This window comes from Scyliorhinus torazame, chromosome 3 (genome assembly GCF_047496885.1).
Source record: "Scyliorhinus torazame isolate Kashiwa2021f chromosome 3, sScyTor2.1, whole genome shotgun sequence".
NCBI lineage: Eukaryota > Metazoa > Chordata > Chondrichthyes > Carcharhiniformes > Scyliorhinidae > Scyliorhinus > Scyliorhinus torazame.
The window spans coordinates 267,310,246-267,331,704 of NC_092709.1; the positions used below are offsets into that span (position 1 = coordinate 267,310,246).

The 21,459-nt window shown below is 46.1% G+C and overlaps 1 protein-coding gene across 1 annotated transcript in view; it reads left to right on the plus strand.

Moving 5' to 3' along the window:
- Positions 1-21,459, plus strand: part of ubap2a (ubiquitin associated protein 2a) — a 253,109-nt gene that overhangs the window by 44,061 nt on the left and 187,589 nt on the right. Inside the window, 4 exon segments of the mRNA XM_072497225.1 lie at positions 1,024-1,101; positions 11,466-11,576; positions 14,130-14,283; positions 14,364-14,441. Of these exon segments, the coding sequence (XP_072353326.1) occupies positions 1,024-1,101; positions 11,466-11,576; positions 14,130-14,283; positions 14,364-14,441 (421 nt within the window).

Below are 21,459 nucleotides of genomic sequence, written 5' to 3' on the forward strand. Positions count from 1 at the left end.
GTGCTCTTCTACAGAAACCGATTATTCAACCATTTTGCATCTACTGTTTCCACTGTCCCTGCCAAAATCACTACTGCCCTCCTGTTTTGATTATTTTCTTTCTGGCTTGGCCACCTCTTTGGACTGTACACTTGGTGAATGTATCTCATACGCAATGGTTTTAGCCATTCATACCTGGCTGACTTGACGAAATGCTAATGGACTGATGACTGGCAGAACTGCTTATTACTGTGGGCTCATCCTGGAGAGCAAATATGACTTCCTTTCTCCACTACCAAATGGCTTCTTAAAACCTTTCTCAAGCTTTTTCTTCCTCCCCATGTCCATGATGAAGACTTCATTAGCTTATTTGTTACTAAGGTTGAAACCATCTACTCCCTATTGTCTTCTTCCACTAAACCCACTTCCTGCTGTAGCTCTGAACTCCCTTTCCTCCATTGCTTCATGGTGTTTACAAACTCATTTGCCACCATTACTGTGGTGCATTCTACCTGCAGCCATTGCCACCTCAAGCTAAGTACAGTACTACAATTTCTATTTGTTATTGGACCCCATGCTGAGCTATCTTTCACTTCTGTATTCTCTCCGCAACCTTAGTTTGTGATTTTAACTACCTTGAAGTTTATTCAGCTGACTTGTGTGAATTTGGAGTTTGGGTACCTGTTTGAAGTCATGTTCCTTCTAGCCATTCCTCTCTTTGTTGCATACAACCTCTAAACCAGATAACTTTGATCTCCAATCATTAAGTGGTTTGCTTTTTGACGAGTTATTCCCCCCCCCACCCCAATGGAATTTTTCGATCTGATTCCGATTCATCTCAGCACCTCAATTGCTGTGCTCAGAAGCTTCAATACTTTGATATCTCCCTATTCAATATGCAAAACTTCTGTTCTCTCTTCTGCTTAGAATTCACAGACTTTGAATAAACATATAACAAGTATGATAGAGATGTAAGGTTTTAATGGTGGTTGATGCTTGTTCTGAAAACACACCTTAACAGTTAATCCACTTATTATGTTTTAGGCTACAGCAGAACAGATTCGACTTGCGCAAATGATCTATGATAAGAACGATGCAGATTTCGAAGAGAAAGTGAAGCAAGTGAGTAAGAATTCAGTTGTGAAATAATACAAAGTCAGTTTACATAGAACATACAAACAGACCAATTGAGAGCAGATATAAGCAAATTACTGCAGATTCTGGAATCTAAAATAAAAACAAAAACTGGACAACCTCAGCAGGTCTGATTGCGTCTGTGGGAAGAGAAGGGAGCCAACCTTTTGAGTCTGGATGACTTTGTCAAAGTAAATTAGAAGTCGGCTGCCTGGCCTGCTCCACCATCCAATAAGATTGTGACTGACCTAATTTTAACCTCCAATTCACATTCCCACCCACGCCAATGACCTTTCACCTATCCCTGCTTTAAAAATATTCGAAGACTACCTCAACTACCATTTTGAGGGAGGGAATTCCCAAGTGTGTCAGCCTTCTGAGAGATTTTCTTTTCACCTGTCTTAAGTGGTCAACCCCTTATTTTTCAAAGGTGATACTTAACTTCTAGATTATCCCACAAGAGGAAACGTCCTTTCTGTATCCACTGTACATATTACTCCAGATCTGGCCTCACCAATGTCTTGTATAACTGGAGCATAACCTCCCCACTCTTGTATTCAATTCCCCTGTAATAAGTGATATTTAATTGAATCCCTACTGCGCAGAAGGAGGCCATTCAGTCTGTCAAGTCTGCTCTAGCCCTTAGAAAGAACACTAACTAGGCCACACCCCCTCCCTACCCCATAATTCAGTAACCCCCATCTAACCTTTTGGACACGAGGGAGCAATATAGCAAGGCCAATCCACCAATCTGCACATCTTTGGACTGTGGGAGGAAAGTGGAGCGCTGGGAGAAAACCCACACACACACTGGTGGAATGTGCAAACTCCACCTGAGGCTGCAATTGAACCCGGGTCCCTGGCACTGAGGCAGCAGTGCAAATCAAGGGCAACACGGTGATGCAGTGGTTAGCACTGCTGCCTCACTGCGCAGAAGTCCCAGATTTGATCCTGGCTCTGGGCCACTGTGAATTTGCACATTCTCCCCGTGTTTGCATAGGATTCGCCCCCACAACACAGAAGTGCAGGGTAGGTGGATGGCCACATTAAATTGACCCTTAATTTGAAAAAATTAATTGGGTACTCTAAATTTATAAAAAGAAGCGGGGGGAAGAAACTTTGCGAATTACTTGTTGCAACCGCAGACAAACCTTTTGCAATTCATGCACTAGGACAGCCAGGTCCCTCTGCGTCTCAGAGCTCTGCAATTTCTCAGCAATTGGTTGCTTTTTTTTTGGTCCTGCCTAAGTGGACAACCTTGCATTTTTCCCACATATGCCAGATCTTTGCCCACTCATCTATTTATATTTTCTTTAGCTTCCTTATGTCCTTGTCATAATTAACTTTACTATCTATCTTTTGTGTCATCAAATCAAGCAACCATATCTTCTGTCCCTTCATCCAAATCATTTGAATAAATTGTTCGAAAAACAGTTGAGATCCTAGCACTGATCCATTTTGCACATCACTTCTCACATCCTGCCACTCAGAAAATGACCCATTACATTTACCCTGTTTCCTATCCATCCAATCTTTTACCCCTTACGCCATGAGGTTTTATTTTCTGCAATAACTTTGGTGCGGCACCTTATAAAATGCTTTTTCAAAATCGAAGCACGGTACATCCACTGGTTCCCCATTTATCAATAGCCTTTAAAGAACTTAGGCTATCCCCCCCGACAGTATCCAATCAGGGGAAAACGGCAGCAGCCAGAGCAGTGGCACCACGGCTGGCTCTGATGTTCAGAAGGGAGTGCCAAAGCGCAGATGAGCAATAGTAATAGCGGACTCTATAGTCAGGGACACAGATAGGTGCTTCTGTGGATGTGAAAGATACTCCAGGATGGTATGTTGCCTCCCTGGTGCCAGGGTCCAGGATGTCTCCGAACGGGTAGAGGGCATCGTGAAGGGGGAGGGCAAACAGGCAGAGGTCGTTGTACATATTGGTACTAATGACATAGGCAGGAAGGGGCATGAGGTCCTGCAGCAGGAGTTCAGGGAGCTCGGCAGAAAGTTAAAAGACAGGACCTCTTGGGTTGTAATCTCGGGATTACTCCCTGTGCCACGTGCCAGTGAGGCTAGAAATAGGAAGATAGAGCAGCTAAACAGCTGGTGTAGGAGGGAGGGTTTCCGTTATCTGGACCATTGGGAGCTCTTCCGGGGCAGGTGTGACCTATATAAACTGGTTGCATCTAAACTGGAGAGGCATAAATATCCTGGCCGCGAGATTTGCTAGTGTCACACTGGAGGGTTTAAACTAGTATGGCAGGGGGGTGGGCACGGGAGCAGTAGGTCAGAAGGTGAGAGCATTGAGGGAGAACTAGGGAATAGGGACAGTGGGGCTCTGAGGCAGAGCAGACAGGGAGAAGTTGCTGAACACAGCGGGTCTGGTGGCCTGAAGTGCATATGTTTTAATGCAAGAAGTATTATGGGTAAGGCAGATGAACTTAGAGCTTGGATTAGTACTTGGAACTATGATGTTGTTGCCATTACAGAGACCTGGTTGAGGGAAGGGCAGGGTTGGCAGCTAAACGTTCCAGGATTTAGATGTTTCAGGCGGGATAGAGGGGGATGTAAAAGGGGTGGCGGAGTTGCGCTACTGGTTAGGGAGGATATCACAGCAGTGAGGCTATATGGGTAGAGATCAGGAATAAGAAGGGTGCAGTCACAATGTTGGGGGTTTACTACAGGCCTCCCAACAGCCAGCGGGAGATAGAGGAGCAGATAGGTAGACAGATTTTGGAAAAGAGTATAAACAACAGGGTTGTGGTGATGGGAGACTTCAACTTCCCCAATATTGACTGGGACTCACTTACTGCCAGGGGCTGAGACGGGGCAGAGTTTGTAAGGAGCATCCAGGAGGGCTTCTAAAAACAATATGTAGACAGTCCAACTAGGGAAGGGGCGGTACTGGACCTGGTATTGGGGAATGAGCCCGGCCAGGTGGTAGAAGTTTCAGTAGGGGAGCATTTCGGGAACAGTGACCACAATTCAGTAAGTTTTAAGGTGCTGGTGGACAAGGATAAGAGTGGTCCTAGGATGAATGTGCTAAATTGGGGGAAGGCTAATTATAACAATATTAGGCGGGAACTGAAGAACTTAGATTGGGGGCGGATGTTTGAGGGCAAATCAACATCTGACATGTGGGAGGCTTTCAAGTGTCAGTTGAAAGGAATTCAGGACCGGCATGTTCCTGTGAGGAAGAAGGATAAATACGGCAATTTTCGGGAACCTTGGATAACGAGCGATATTGTAGGCCTCGTCAAAAAGAAAAAGGAGGCATTTGTCAGGGCTAAAAGGCTGGGAACAGACGAAGCCTGTGTGGAATATAAGGAAAGTAGGAAGGAACTTAAGCAAGGAGTCAGGAGGGCTAGAAGGGGTCACGAAAAGTCATTGGCAAATAGGGTTAAGGAAAATCCCAAGGCTTTTTACACGTACATAGAAAGCAAGAGGGTATCACATTGAGATCCAAAAAGACGAGGTGTTGGGCGTCTTAAAAAATATTAAGTTAGATTAGTCTCCAGGGCCTGATGGGATCTACCCCAGAATACTGAAGGAGGCTGGAGAGGAAATTGCGGAGGCCTTGACAGAAATCTTTGGATCCTCACTCTCTTCAGGTGATGTCCCGGAGGACTGGTGCATAGCCAATGTTGTTCCTCTGTTTAAGAAGGGTAGCAAGGATAATCCAGGGAACTACAGGCCGGTGAGCCTTACTTCAGTGGTAGGGAAATTACTGGAGAGAATTCTTCGAGACAGGATCTACTCCATTTGGAAGCAAATGGACGTATTAGTGAGAGGCAGCATGGTTTTGTGAAGGGGAGATCGTGTCTCACTAACTTGATAGAGTTTTTCGCGGAGGTCACAAAGTTGATTGATGCAGGTAGGGCAGCAGTTGGTGGAATTGCGGATAGCGATGAGGGCTGTCAGAGGATACAGCAGGATTTAGATTGTTTGGAGACTTGGGCGGAGAGATGGCAGATGGAGTTTAATCCGGACAAATGTGAGGTAATGCATTTTGGAAGGTCTAATGCAGGTAGGGAATATACAGTGAATGGTAGAACCCTCAAGAGTATTGAAAGTCAAAGAGATCTTGGAGTACAGGTCCACAGGTCACTGAAAGGGGCAACACAGGTGGAGAAGGTAGTCAAGAAGGCATACGGCATGCTTGCCTTCATTGGCCGGGGCATTGAGTATAAGAATTGGCAAGTCATGTTGCAGCTGTATAGAACCTTAGTTAGGCCACACTTGGAGTATAGTGTTCAATTCTGGTCGCCACACTACCAAAGGAAGCGGAGGCTTTAGAGAGGGTGCAGAAGAGATTTACCAGAATGTTGCCTGGTATGGAGGGCATTAGCTATGAGGAGAGGTTGAATAAACTTGGTTTGTTCTCACTGGAACGATGGAGGTTGAGAGGCCCCTCAATGACATACTGTAACATCCTCCCTTTCGATACCAGACTCGCTTGTACCCCTGCAAGATAATAATAACCGTTTATTGTCACAAGTATGAAGTTACTGTGAAAAGCCTCTAGTCGCCACATTTCGGCGCCTGTTCGGGTATACTGGTACGGGAATTGAATCCGCGCTGCTGGCCTTATTCTGCATCACAAACCAGCTATCTAGGCCACTGAGCTCAACCAACCAATCACTGATTCTTAACCCCACCAGATCAAAAGAAATGCATACTAGTTTTACAAGGATGTTTTACATATACCACACTAACGTAATCCCAACCATTGGCACAGTTAGAACTATCACCATTCCACATACTTGTGTACAGAGAGGACCAGCAACTATAGATTTGGATTGTGGTCAGTGTCTCCCAACACTTGACAAGACAGGATCAAAATTGGAGAACGACCAGGAGCAAAAGGGTTCAGGGTGAAACAAGACTAAGCTGCAACCATAAGTCTTTATTCCTCTGGTGCATGCCCACCACCAAATGAAGACGAGAAAAGGATGCTCGTTCAGACAAGGGAACAGACCAATCACAAGGGTGGCAACAGGATATCAACCACACACACCCTTGTGTACTTGGGTGTTAATAAACCAAGGATATTCAAAGCTGATCAAAAAACATCAACCTCTCAGGATGTCCTTCAAGAAGGGATGGCGTAAGAGGGCAACCACAGAACCAGACGTGGCCTAGTCCAGCACTCTGACACAAGAGGGTGGGGGGTGGAAGACTCAATATGCCGGTGAAAAGATCCAGAGAATTTGCTCATCTTAAATGCCTCGCAGCACATTTAAGGACCGACAGGGTAAAGAAAAGCTGGGTGGGACGGATTTATCAGGCGTTCTTTGACATGAGTCCAAGGGGTGTGGCCATGCAATTTAACAAAAGTAGCATTTGCAGTGACGAACATTGTGACGGACCCTGGGGGACAATACATAATGGTAAGTGGGATCCTGGAAGGGTCCCCAGTGGTACTTTATAAATCTATATGCCCCAAACTGAGACGGCAGAATTTATGAAGAAAATAATGGCAGAAATCCCTGACCGAGTTTTCAGCTGTGCAGCTAGACAACTTTATGGAGGGGATGGGGGGTGGTGTAGACCAGCGGAGATTCAACCGCCCGAGAACTCATCCCACATGCAAAAGCTTATTCATGCATAGACTTCTTCATAGTGGGGAGATGAGTACTTCCGAGGGGATGAGAGTTGGAATACTCCGCGATATACTCTGGCCACCCTCCACACTACATGGACGTGAGGTTGGAAAAGAGCTGGGTCCAGCAAAAAAACCCCCCCCCCCCCCCCCCCTCAAGGAGGCCGAGTACAGCCCTCCTAGCCGATAGGCTATTTTGCGAAAGAATGTCTCAAGCCATGATGTGTACCCTGCACCCAATACAGCGAGGTCTCTCTCTCCACGTTCTGGGAGGCATTGAAGGCAGTGATAAGGGGGAAATAATAGAGCTTAGGGCACTTGGCGATAGGTAAGAAAGGGCAGCTAGACAATGGCTGATCGACTCCATATTGGAAGTGGATTGCCGATAGGCACGACCTTGACCATGGAGCTGCTGGAGAAAAGGAAGAAACTATAGATGGGATTTGGCCCCTCCACAGGGAAAAAGCAGTGAATCAGCTGTGCCAGACACCAGCTATGAGCATGGAGACAAGACCAGCTGCCTGCTGGCATAGCAGCTAAGGAAGCAGGTTGCCTCGAGAGGGAGCGCAGGTGAAGAGCAGGAGCGGTAGGATAGCCACTGTCCCAGATGAGATCAAAGGTGTCGTTGCAAACAGCTCTGAGCCCCCGGAGGGGTCTCTAAGATTAAATAATTCCTCGATAGACTGGACTTAGCAGTTGTGGGGGAGGGAAAGAAACAGGGACTGGAAGCACCACTAGGGCTGGATGAGATCATGGAATATATTAATTCCATGCAGTCGGGGAAGACACCAGGACTAGGTGGGTTGTCAGTGAACATGTACAAGGAATCTGCGGCAGAACTAGCCCTGCACCTGTAGATATAGCAATGACTTGCTATGGACGGGGATTGTGCCGCCAACGCTGGCACTGGCTCTGATCTCTGTTCAAAAAAGACATTGACCTGATGGGAGTGCGTCATATGGACTCATCGAACATCAGGCGCCTGCTGAACATGATTATGACTCCATCCGCTTGCCAGAAGTGATCTTGCTGGAGACACTGCCATTTAAACTAGGTACCTGGGCATTCAGGGAGCTTGCGACTGGGCAGGCTCTATAAATGGAACGTGTCCAGTCTGGAGATGAAAAGGGACCTGTGGAGAGAGCTCTCACTCCCACGGGCAGCACGGTAGCATTGTGGATAGCACAAATGCTTCACAGCTCCAGGGTCTCGGGTTCGATTCCGGCTTGGGTCACTGTCTGTGCGGAGTCTGCACATCCTCCCCGTGTGTGCGTGGGTTTCCTCCGGGTGCTCCGGTTTCCTCCCACAGTCCAAAGATGTGCGGGTTAGGTGGATTGGCCATGCTAAATTGCCCATAGTGTCCAAAATTGCCCTTAGTGTTGGGTGGGGTTACTGGGTTATGGGGATAGGGTGGAGGTGTAGACCTTGGGTAGGGTGCTCTTTCCAAGAGCTGGTGCAGACTCGATGGGCCGAATGGCCTCCTTCTGCACTGTAGATTCTATGATCCCTTGCAGGAAGAGTGCAGGCAATATAAGTGAAGGTGCTGCCAAGATTCCTGTTCCTATTCCCGATCTTCGTCCCCAAATCCTACTTCAGGGTTGAGAAACTGATCATTGCCTTTGGCAGGAAAGAATCCTATAATATGAAAAGCTATCCTACGTAGAGGGCGATGTGGAAGGCTTCGCTCTGCTGAACGTCCTATTTTACCACTCAGCGGCGAGGGCGGGGCGGGGTGGTGGGGAAAGCTGGAGGTGGATCGTGCAGATGGAGGCTGCCTCCTGTATGGGGTGTCCCTCTGGATGCTGGTCGCCATGCCTTCAACCAAATACTTGAGGAGCCTGGTGGTGCTAACCACCTTAAGGACCTGGAATCAGCTCAGACACCATTTAAAACTCCATGTCTTGTCTGCTGCAGCCTGCATCTGCAGGAACCATAAATTTATTCTGGCAAAAAACACCATTTTCAAAGTAGAGAGAGGACGGAGGGGTGTTGGCCGTGAGGGACATGTATGTGGATGGTAGAGTAGACTCCCTGGGGGAGTTCACACACAAACCCGTGCTCTTAAAAAGGGAACAAGCTTCGGTACTTTGCAGTTGCGTGACTTCCTTTGCCAGGAGATCATGACATTATCCCAGATACCTGGACACACCCTACAGGACAGACAGCATTGGACTGCTAGGGGGAGGTAAATTTGGTGACATATTCAGACGACTGTTGGAAAAGGTAAGGGCCCCACTGGATGAGTTGTGAAAATAATGGAAGGAGGAGCTAGGCATAGTGATAGAGGCAGGACTCTGGGTCGAAACTCCACACAGGGTCAACTCCATCTCATCCGCAGGACTGAGTCTTGACGCAGCTAAAGGTGGTGCGCAGGGTGGAGCTAAACTGGGCACGCATGAGTGAGTTCTTCAGGGATAAGTGGGACAGGGACTGACACCCTGGGGTTTCACCTCCCTGATTGCCCAGCAGAGACTTCTGCTTGGATGGAAGTTGGCAGCATCATCCAGAGCCTCAGACTGGCTCTCCGACCTAGTGGAGTTCTTAAAGTTAGAAAAAATAAAATTTGCAGTTAGCAGATCAGATGAAGGATTCCACCATATGGGAAAACGAGCCTCTTCGAAAACATGTTTGTGATCTCATTTAGTGGGGAGCAAGAGAAGGAGAGAGGTGGGGTGGGTGGGAAGAACAACCATTGAAAAGGGTGGGGAGGGAGGGAACACCACGGAGGATAAAGGGGCAATTGGTCCTATGCATTCAGTGTAGGTGCCTACTCACTGAAGTCCTGAAATAAAATGTAAATTTTATGTAATCTCAAAAGTGCAAAGAAGCACAAGGGGCACAGAAAATGAAACCATCTGTCAGGGCCGGTTTAGCTCAGTTGGGTAGACTGCTGTTTTGTGATGCAGAGCAAGGCCAGCATTTTGGGTTCCATTCCTGCGGCGGCTGAGTTTATTATTTGTGGGTGGCATGAGTACACTGGTTAGCACTGTTGTTTCACAGCTCCAGGATCCCTGGTTCAATTCCGGCTTGGGTCACTGTCTGTGCGGAGTCTGCATGTTCTCCCCGTGTCTACGTGGGTTTCCTCCGGGTGCTCCGGTTTCCTCCCACAAGTCCCGAAAGATGTGCTGTTAGGAATTCTCCCTCTGTGTACCCGAACATGCGCTGGAATGTGGCGACTAGGGGCTTTTCACAGTAACTTCATTGCAATGTTAATGGAAGCCGACTTGTGGCAATAATAAATATTATAGTTTTGCACTAATGCCAGTCAGTGCAATGTAAATAGGCTACCTTTTTTTTTGGTATAGTATTTTTGTTTTATCTCTAGTTTATTCCATGTTTTTTTTCTTTAATTTATCTGTTATTACCATTGTCCTCTGTATATTTTCTCTAAGACTGCATACAATGTGCTGTGTCAAACCTGATGGGCCCAGCTTTCAGATTAAGATTACAAATGCATGGTGGCCAATTTTCAAACTCCATCGGGAACTCTCCTCGAAGAGACATGGCTCACGATCGCTCCTTGTCTAGCCCCTACTCCGATTCAGTCAGGTGGACGACATACCATGCAGCAGAATTTCTAAGGACTGAATCACCAGGGAGATTGCTCTATCAAATACCAGGATTCTTCAAGTTTAATACTACCGTTACCGTTATTAGTTAACCACAAATATTGGGTCCTTTCCTTGGATCTTTTCCTTTTCTTGTTGGAAATTTTTAAAAAGCAGATTTGACCTCTTGCCCATTATCAAGTGGCTAAATCAGTTTTAAATTTCTTTTAACCCCATCCTTAAAGTTTCAAAACCAGTGCGCAGAGTGAGCAACGCAAACCTTTAATGTATCTCTTTGCTTGCTCCAAAAAAACAATTCACATTCAAATTGAGGCAAATTCATGGTCTCCACAAGAGACATAAAAGATCCAAGCTGACAAGAAGAGCCATTGCACCTCATCTCATCTTGTGCTTGATCTGACACTTCATCTTAGCCAAAAGGCCAAAATGCGATTGATTGTTTTTTTTTTTTTTTTGACGCGTACACAATTTTTTTTTTTTCCAACTAAGGGACAATTTAGCATGATCAATTCCACTACCCTGTACATCGTATTGGGTTGTGGGGGTGAGACACGCAGACACTGGGAGAATGTGCAAACTCCATACAGACAGGATTTGATTAAGTTTTAATGTCCAGTTTTCAAAGTTCAGGAAAATCTGTTCCCAGCATGCTGAGGAAGGTGCTGGTGAATAAAATATGCCGGTTAACGGAGATACAAGATTAGTTCTGTCTTTTCATCCATTTGGAAACTCCACGATGATCAAGTGGATGTTGAGGCCTTGGGAGGTCGGGAATGTGCAAATTGAATGATTGATACCAAAGAAACACAATGCAGCAGCACAGTGAGAGCTAAGACTGGAGCGAGGACAGGCCATTAATAACTTGCGGGTTTGACATTTCTAATGAAAAGATGGACCTAACCCAGAATTCTGGTTAATAGGAGAATTCTAGTTGGTCGTGTGTTGGACAACAGAAATTTTACTGTATTAGTTGAGTTTGAGAAATTTGCTTGTGCAATATCAAATATATAAATCAAGATGATTAAAAGCTTACTAGGGCCAGTTCTGGTTGCATAGTGGGCAACAGGACTCCTTTTGAAAGCTATGCATTAATCTTTTTGTATTTTTTCCAAGATGTTGAATGTACTATGTAGATGTTTCTACAATAATTCTAAAAGATGGGACTCTTATTTTAGTTGATGGAAGTCACAGGAAAGAACCCGGATGAAAGCATAGTTGCACTTCATGACTGCAATGGTGATGTGAACAGAGCTATCAATGTGCTGCTGGAAGGAAATTCAGATACGGTATGGATAAAGGTGTTGCTTACTCAACTGTTTTGTGTCTGATTGCTCCCTGACTGTGAAAGTATTGTAGACTGTCTCGTCTGGCTGTTCAAACACCGGAGTTGTCCAAAAGCCAGCCATTTTTAGAATGTGGAATGCATCAATTTTTAATTGAGTGAAATTAAAGGAAAGACTCAGCTCAACACCACATTGGTGCAGTGAGACAAAGGACTAGTTAACTGCTTTGCTGCTTGCAGTCTGTTCACAGGCTCAGGTAGATTTGACCTCACTCAGCCTGGCTTGGCCCACATCACCTGACTTGAAATCCGACACTACCCCTGTCCTGAGGTTGCCAGTTTTGAGACACTATTGTATTTTGTTTCTAGAAACTTTTCTTCTTAACCAGTGTTTGGAAGAGTTACATGCAAATAGGTTTGTGAAGTGGATTTGCACAGGTTTTTAAGAAAATAATAAACATAAAAAAGTAAAATCTGTTACATGTGAAAATGATTTCACCCAAGACTGAAAATAATGAGCAGATTGGTGGTCTTTGCACTCAACAGAAGTGTGCTGAGAGATCTTGGACACAGTCAGGGTTTTCTCGTGTGAACCCACTCTCCATTATAAGCATGGGGATAGAATGGAGATGCAAACAGTCAGGTTGCGGGCTCTTTATTCAAAATCTGTGGGGTTAAGTTAAGTTAAGTGAGAAAGCCTTTGACCTGAGGAACAGTAGCATAGTCATTTGGGCTGAAATATAACTCTGGATCCCCCACAGATAGCAAGTGAATTTAAAGCAGCTGAACAACTCGTATGAGGTCAAATCTTGGGCATTTTTCTTAATCTACCTCCAGAATAGTTGGAGATGGGCAAATGTGCAAGGCACGAACACCCAGTTTAGATAAAATGCAGGTGATGTGCTTCCATTTCCTGGTAACCTGGATTTTGTTCAGTATTGGCAAATATTTAAATGAAAGATGCCTAGCCTACCTGCAGAAATGGAGACTGATTACCTTCGAATACTTCATGAGACCCAAATCAATTGGCAGGTGAGGACAGCTCTTGGATTCCCCTTCCTTTACAACTCACTCCAAACTTGAGTATAGGATTTATGGAATTTTGTACCTAGAAAGTATGGGGCAGCATAAGTAGTGGCTAAGTAGTTAGCACTGCTGCCTCACGGCGCTGAGGTCTCAGATTCGATCCTGGCCCTGGGTCACTGTCTGTGTGGAGTTTGCATTTTCTCCCCGTGTCTGCGTGGGTCTCGCCCCCACAACCCAAAGATGTGCAGGGTTAGGTGGATTGGCCCCTTAATTAGAAAAACTGAATTGGGTATAAGTATGGTATTTGGGAGTGGTATGAATCCTTGATGATTAGAGCACTGGAATCCCATAGGAGGATAGATGGAACAGATTGCAAGTCTATATTTTAGGCAAACTGAATTTCTATATATAGTGTCTCAAATCCAGCTGTCCAGAAACTGGATTTGTCTGAAAACCAGGCTCTTCTATAATGTTCTGCACATCAATTTTAATTGAGTAAAAATTTAAAGATGAGCTGGACAATTTAGCTCATTGCTGCATTGGTGTGGTGCGACCCCAGACTAGTTAACAGCTTCGCATGCCGCTTTATCTGATGCTCCCAAGTGACCTGTGGCCCGATCCACCTGATCTAAAATCTGGGCCTCTGTTCTGAGGATGCTGAGTTTGAGGTACTGTAGCTGTACAATGTTCAATTTTTATTTTGGGCACTGGTATATTTTCAGCATTTGAAGTTTCAACTGCCTTCACTTGGATGCCAGCAGCCATCTGATTCTGACACATTTCAGGAGTCCTTAAAAATGGTGGGGTTTTTCTTAAGTATTGGTTCACCAGCAATTGTATGAATGAGAGGGTATGAATTTTGATTTGGTAGTATTTTGGTGGTGTAATGTGTTATAAGTGTCGGCTTCTGCTGTGCATGAAATTGAATGTTTTAATTTGTATTCCTCCCATCCACAATCGGGACACTTTTTTTGAAAATCTGATGTTTTCAAAATGTTTTTAGAGAATTAAATGTATTTTTGGTGAACTGGTATAGATGGAGTTATGGAATTGAGATTGATTTGAGGAATGCAAAGAAAAATGAAGAAATGTCAGTTAAATGTTTATCGTATGAATGTTGTCAAATGTAATGTAAAAGAACTGTATAAATATTTGAAAGCGGGAAATGGATGCGATTGGGCCACTCCCAGTTGCAATTGCGTAATGGCCAAAATGGGCCTTATTTTGTTTTTCCAACTGTTCAGCATGCTTACATCCTTATAAAATGCATTCAAATCTGTACACATTGGAAAAACAAGAACCGTATTACAAAAAGAGGATGAAAGTGAATTGCTTTTACATCCTGATAGTGTTTTGCTGGCCATTTTTCATGAAGCTCATATGGATCCAAGTGAGTTACTGAAAACCTCTGGGGGTTTAATGTGCAATTTGGGTATTGATATTTCCAGATACTCTGGTTTGTATATGTAGATGACTTGGTCTTAGAATGCTTGTCTAGCAAGTAATGAATTGATGGAATGTCATTTTACAGACTTCATGGGAGACTGTAGGAAAAAAGAAGAGCCTTGGATCTGGAAAAGATGGCCTCTTGGAAAATAAGGAAAACCGAGAGAAGCGTGGAGATAAAATAACTCGGGGTCGTGCAATCTCTTCTAGACGAGGCAGAGGAAATCGTGGCAGGGAATGTAAGTATAGAATGTAAGATTGGTGTGTAATAACTGAAGTTTTTTTGTCTAGTTCCTGAAATTTGCATTTTTATTTGCAGACCGAGTTGAGGAAAATGGAGTGGATGTTGGTCCAGGTGATAGACATGCTGAACGAGGAAGGCGTGGCCGTGGCAGAGGTGAGACAATGGAGGAGCACAAAGTACTATTTAACCATTTTCTCTTTTCCTATGTCCAACACTGATACTTGGATTTTGTAATACAGGAGAACGTAAAGGACCTATAGGAAATTGTACTCTGGATATTAGCATTTTTGAATTAACTCAATTCCATGTGCAGGGAATTGGGGTGAATTCGGTCTTCAGTTTTCAAGTAATTAGTTAAAATTAAATCAAGCATTTGGGTTTTTTTTGTACTCGTAGCTGAAAGTTAATCTGTGGACTCCAGTTGAGACAGACTTGTGAATGGCAGATCCCTGGGTATATAAGAACTCTCTGGTGATGCAGTAAAAATTATTTATTTAAACTGAGTTTAGAGACCCCAAGCAGTTTGGGTGCTTCCGGTGTTTCTGCAAATCTTAGGATTTGTTTAGAATAATATCCTTGGGAGATGCTGATGGATTTGGAAATGAATTTGAAGTTTGCTGTCTCCAGTGTAAATTAAGTATCAAATTGGGCGTGAGCATCGGATAATTATGGAAAATGTTTGAATTTTCAGCCATCACTATCATCAGTAGTGACTCTTACTTTCGTATTTTTGTTCCTAACTTTAAATGTTTCCAAATCATTTTTTAAACCTCCAGTGCTGCTGCTAAAATTTAGTTCTTCAAAGCAGTCTCTGGTCAGTAGAGCCTGGCGTTCTTGATCTCTACTAGCCACTTGCTTTGCTTTTTTAAAATAAATTTTGGAGTACCCAATTCATTTTTTTTCCAATTAAGGGCCAATTTAGCGTGGCCAGCGACCCTGCACATCTTGGGGTTGTGGGGGCGAAACCCACACAAACACTGGGAGAATGTGCAAACTTCTCAAGGACAGTGACCCAGAGCCGGGATCGAACCTGGGACCTCGACACCATGAGGCAGCAATGCTAACCACTGTGCCACTATACTGCACTGCCACTTGCTTTGCTAAGGCTCATTAATTAAAATATGGGTGTCGGGAACAGCACTGTGGCGCAGTGGTTAGCAACTGAGTTTGATCCCGGCCCCAGGGCACTGTCCATGCTAAACTGACCCTTAATTGGAAAGATAAATGACTTGCGTTCTCCAGATTTATTTAAAAAAAGTTTAAAAACAAAAAAACTGTCTCTGCTGAAATTGTTGTGCTCCTTTATGATGGTGTGGATGAGAAGAGAGGAATTATAGCATGAAAAAAAGAACAAAGAAATGGCCAATTAATGAACATTGATATGTGACAGACTGGTCTTCAGTCATGTATAAACGACAGGCAGCTAGGCTCATAATCATTGCAACATACATGGACACCATTTGGTCAATTGAGCCCATCTAGAGCAATCCAGTCATTCTTATTCTCCTCTTAACCGCATAGGCCTGCAGGTTTATTTCTCAAGTTTCCATCCAATTTCCTTTAGAAATCATTCATTGTCTCTTCCACCAGCCCACCCAGCTAGCAAGGTCATTACTACTGTTTGTTTTCTTTTTGAAAAAAAGGTCTTCCCCTCACCCCTGCATCTCTTGCCCAGAACATTAAATCTGTGTCCTTTACCTAGTACTTGTACTATCAGCTAATGGGGACAGTTTTTGTCTACTATAAACTTCTGCTAATCTTGTCCCTCTCTATCAGATCTCATTTCAACCTCCTTTGCTCTAAGGGGGACAACCCCAAATGCTCTATTTAAAAAATATATATATATATATATATCCTCGACATCATGGACTTTCTCATCCTTCATGAAGTGCGGTGACCAGACATAGATACTGTATGCATTAGTTGTCACCTAATAGAGCTATGCAAAGGCTTACCTAACTTCCGCACTGTTATATTCAGTGCCTCTATTTATGAAGCTGAAGATCTCCTATGCTTCACGGACACTCTCTCAATGTGTCCTGCCACTCACCCAATGTGTCCTGCCACTCACCCACTCAAATTTAGATCCCATGAAGTCTCATGGCACCACGTCAAACATGGGCAAGGATTTCTCCTGCTGATAACCACGTCCTGAACAAAGAACAAACAAAGAAATGTACAGCACAGGAACAGGCCCTTCGGCCCTCCAAGCCCGTGCTGACCATGATGCCCGACTAAACTACAATCTTCTACACTTCCTGGGTCCATATCCCTCTATTCCCATCTTAATCATGTATTTGTCAAGATGCCCCTTAAATGTCACTATCGTCCCTGCTTCCACCACCTCCTCCGGTAGTGAGTTCCAGGCACCCACTACCCTCTGCGTAAAAAACTTGCCTCGTACATCTACTCTAAACCTTGCCCCTCTCACCTTAAACCTATGCCCCCTAGCAATTGACCCCTCTACCCCGGGGAAAAGCCTCTGACTATCCACTCTGTCTATGCCCCTCATAATTTTGTAGACCTCTATCAGGTCGCCCCTCAACCTCCTTCGTTCCAGTGAGAACAAACCGAGTTTATTCAACCGCTCCTCATAGCTAATGCCCTCCATACCAGGCAACATTCTGGTAAATCTCTTCTGCACCCTCTCTAAAGCCTCCACATCCTTCTGGTAGTGTGGCGACCAGAATTGAACACTATTCCTGTCTCCCCATAGCTGATGAATCTGTCCTCAATGTTGGAGCACCACTTGGAAGAAGCACTGAGGGTGGCAACGGTGCAGGTTGTACTCTAGGTGGGGTGTCTTCAATGTCCATCACCAAGGGTGGCTCGGTAGTACCACCAGGGACTGAACTGTCTGGATCCTAAAGGACATAGCTGCTAGCAGCTGGTGAGGACCCAACAAGGGGAGATGGGGGGAAGAGACATAACTGACCTAATCCCTGCCAGAATCCCCTAAGCTTCGGGCATGCCCAGAACAAATGGACATGGTTCGCTGGCCCTCCCGCACACCTTGCGCACCTATCTTCTACTCCAAAGAACCTGCTAATCTGAGCCACTGTCATGTGAGCCCGGCGCACGACCTTGAACTGTATCAGACTCTACTCAACGCGTCTGCCCAGAGACCATCCTCTATCTCTCCTCCTAACTCCTCTTCCCTCTTGCGTTTCAACTCTTCGGACTGCGTCTCCTCTGACCCCATGAGTTCCTTGTAAATGTCAGAAACCCTCCCTTCTCCCACCCACATTCTGGAAACTACCCTGTCCTGTATCCCCCTTGGCGGTTGGAGCGGGAAGGTTGAGACCTGCCTGCGTAGGAAGTCCCGCGCCTGCAGGTACCTAAACTCATTTCCCTCGTCAATCCAAATTTCTCCTCCAGCTCACTCAGGCTAGAAAAGCTCCCCTCTATAAACATATCTCTCATCCTCTCAATCCCTGCTCTCTGCCAACTCAGGAACCCTCCATCCAGCCTTCCCGGGGCAAACCGGTGATTATTGCAGATTGGAGACCAGACTGATGCTCCCTCCGCTGCCACATGGCTCCGTTGCCCCCAGACTCTCCGGGCCGCCGCCACCACGGGACTGGTGGAGTACCGTGCCGGTGGGAACGGCAGAGGCGCCGTTACCAATGCCCCCAAGCTAATGCCCTTGCATGATGCCGCCTCCACTCGCTCCCACAACGACCCTCTCCACAACACCCACTTCTTAATCATGGCTTTAGTCGCCGCCCAATAATAATTACTAAAGTTCGGCAGCGACAGCCCTCCCTCTCCCCGGCTCCGCTCCAGCATCCCCTTTTTTTACTCGCGTGGCCTTACTCGCCCATACAAAGCCAGTGATCACCTTATTGACCTATTTAAAGAAGGACCGCGGAATAAAGATGGGGAAACACAAACAGGAATCTCGGGAGGACCGTCATTTTCACTGTCTGTACCCTCCCAGCTAGTGACAACGGGAGCGCATCCCACCGTCCAAAATCGTCCTTCGTTTGGTCTACTAATCGGGCCAAATTTAACTTATGTAGCCATTCCCATTCCCGCGCCACCTGAATGCCTAGGTACCGAAAGCTTCCCACCACCTAAACGGCAGCTCCCCCAATCGCGCCTCCTGCCCCCTTGCCTGGATCGCCAACATCTCACTTTTCCCCATATTCAGTTTATAACCCGAAAACCGGCCAAATTCCCCCAGAATCCTCATTATTTCTTCCATCCCTTGTAGTGGGTCCGAAATATTTAGGAGCATGTCCTTTGCGTATAGTGAGACTCTTGTGTTCCACACCCCTCCAGACCAGCCCCTTGAGGCTCTCTGTGCAATTCCCAGCTGTTCTATGGCCAACGCAAACAGCAGTGGGGAGAGGGTGCACCCCCGTCTCTTCCCCCGGTGCAGCCTGAAATAGTCCGATGTTGACCTGTTCGACTGTACACTCGCAACAGGAGCCTGATACAGCAGCCTGACCCAGTCAATGAAACTCCGCCAAAATCCAAACCGCCCCACTACCTCCCGCAGATTTTCCCATTCAACCCGATCAAATGCCGCCTTTGCGTACATTGTGACCACTACCTCCACGTCCCTACCTTCTGGGGGCATCATGATCACATTTAGCAACCTTTCTTACATTGGCCACCAACTGCCTACCCTTAACGAATCCCGTCTGGTCCTCCCCAATCACGTCTGGAATGCAGTCTTCAATCCTAGAGGACAAGATTTTGGCCAACAGTTGGATGTCAACACTTAGTATTGATATCAGCCTGTAGGACCCGCATAGCCCTGGGTCCTTGTCCCGCTTCAGGATCAATGAGATAGTGGCCTGTGGCATCGTCGGGAGAAGCACCCCACGCTCCCTTGCCTCATTGAATGTCCTCATCAACAGCGACCCCAATATCCCAGAGAACTTTTTATTAAACTCCACTGGGTACCTGTCCGTCCCCGGGGCTTTACCCGACTGCATGGCCTCCAGCCCCTCGGCTATTTCCTCCAACCCGATCGGGGTCCCCAGCCCTTCTACCAACCGCCCCATCCACCTTTGGGACCTTCAGCCCCCTTAAAAAGTGCCTCATCCCCTCCAGCCCAGCTGGGGGTTCCGAATCATATAACCTACTGTAAAACTCCTTGAACACCTTATTAACCCCTGCCGAATCTCCGACCAGGTTCCGCCTCCGTCCTTTTACTTTCCCTATCTCCCCAGCTGCCTCCCGCTTTCTAAGCTGCTGCGCAAGCATTCTTCTGACCTTCTCTCCATATTCATAAATCCCCCTCGCCTTCCTTAGCTGCTCCACCGCCTTCCCTGTAATTAACAAGCCAAACTCTGCCTATAGCCTCCGTCGCTCCCTTAGAAGCCCTGCCTCTGGGTTCTCTGCATACCTCCTGTTTACCTGCAGTATCTCCTTTTATCCGTCAGTCGGTCTCTGCTCTGTCTGCCTTCTCCCTGTGGGCCTGTATCGAGAGCAGCTCCCTCTAACCACTGCCTTTAATGCCTCCCAGACCACCGCTGCCGAAACTTCACCCGTGTCGTTAACATCCAGGTAGTTTTGAAAACATTTCCTCAGCCACCCACACGCTACACCAGTGTTCCCATCTTCAATGATGGAGGAGCCCAGCACATCAGTGCAAAAGATGAGGCTGAAGTATTCACAATAATCTTCAGCCAGAAGTGCCGAGTGGATGTCCTCCGCATCGCAGATGTCAGACTTCAGCCAATTTGGGTGATCGAGATGTCTCGACCCATTGCAGTTCGCCTACCGCGGCAACCGATCCATATCAGATGCTATCTCTCTGGCCCTACAATCAACTCTCGCACATCTCAACAACGAGGACACCTACACGTGACTGCTATTCATAGACTACAGCTCGCCTTCAACACCATTATACCAACAAGATTAATAACCAAACTCTGCAACCTTGGACTTGACCCTTCCCTGTGCAGCTGGATCCTTGACTTAGAACATAGAACAGTACAGCACTGTATAGGCCCTTCAGCCTACGATGTTATGCCGACCATTTATCCTAATCTAAGATCTACCTAACCTACACCCCTTCAATTTACTGCTGTCCATGTGCTTATCTAAGAGTCGCTTAAATGTCCCTAATGTCTCTGACTCCACCACCTCTGCTGACAGTGCATTACACACACACACACCACTCTCTGTGAAAAGAACCTACCTCTGACATCTCCCCTATACCTTCCTCCAAACACCTTAAAATTATGTCCCCTCGTGACAGCCATTTCCACCCTGGGGAAAAATATCTGGCTATCCACTCTATCCATGGCTCATCACCTTGTACACCTCTATCAAGTCACCCCTCTGCCTTCTTCGCTCCAGTGAGAAAAGCCCCAGCTCCCTCAACTTTTCATAAGCCATGCCCTCCAGTCCAGCAGCATCGTGGTAAATCTCTGTACCCTCTCCAAAGCATCCACATCCTTCCTATAATGAGGCAACCAGAACGGGACACAATATTCCAAGTGTGGTCTAACTAGAGTTTTATAAAGCTGCAGCAAAACCTTGCGGCTCTTAAACTCAACCCCCCTGTTAATGAAAGCCAACACACCATACGCCGCCTTAACAACCCTATCAACCTGTGTGGCAACCTTGCGGGATCTATGTACATGGACCCCAAGATCCCTCTGTTCCTCCACACTTCAAGAATCCTGCCTTTAACCCTGTATTCAGCGTTCAAATTTGACCTTCCAAAATGAATCACTTCGCATTCATCAAGGTTGAACTCCCATCTGCCACTTCTCAGCCCAGCTCTGCATCCTGTCAATGTCCTGCTGTAACCTGCAACAACCCTCAACACTATTTACAATCCCTCAATCTTCATGTCATTGGTAAATTTACTAACCCACCCTTCCACTTCCTCATCCAAGTCATTTATAAAAACCACAAAGAGCAGAGGTCCCAGAACAGATCCTTGCAGGACACCACTGGTCACCGACCTCCAGGCGGAATACTTTCCATCCACGACCACTCGCTGTCTTCCTTCGGCCAGCCAATTCTGTGTCCAGACAACAAATTTCCTTGTATCACATGCCCCCTAACTTTCTGAATGAGCCTACCATGGGAACCTTATCAAAAGCCTTACTGACATCCATATACAGCACATCCACTGCCCGACCTTCATCAATGTGTCTCGATACATCCTCAAAGAATTCAGTGAAGCTTGTGAGGCATGACC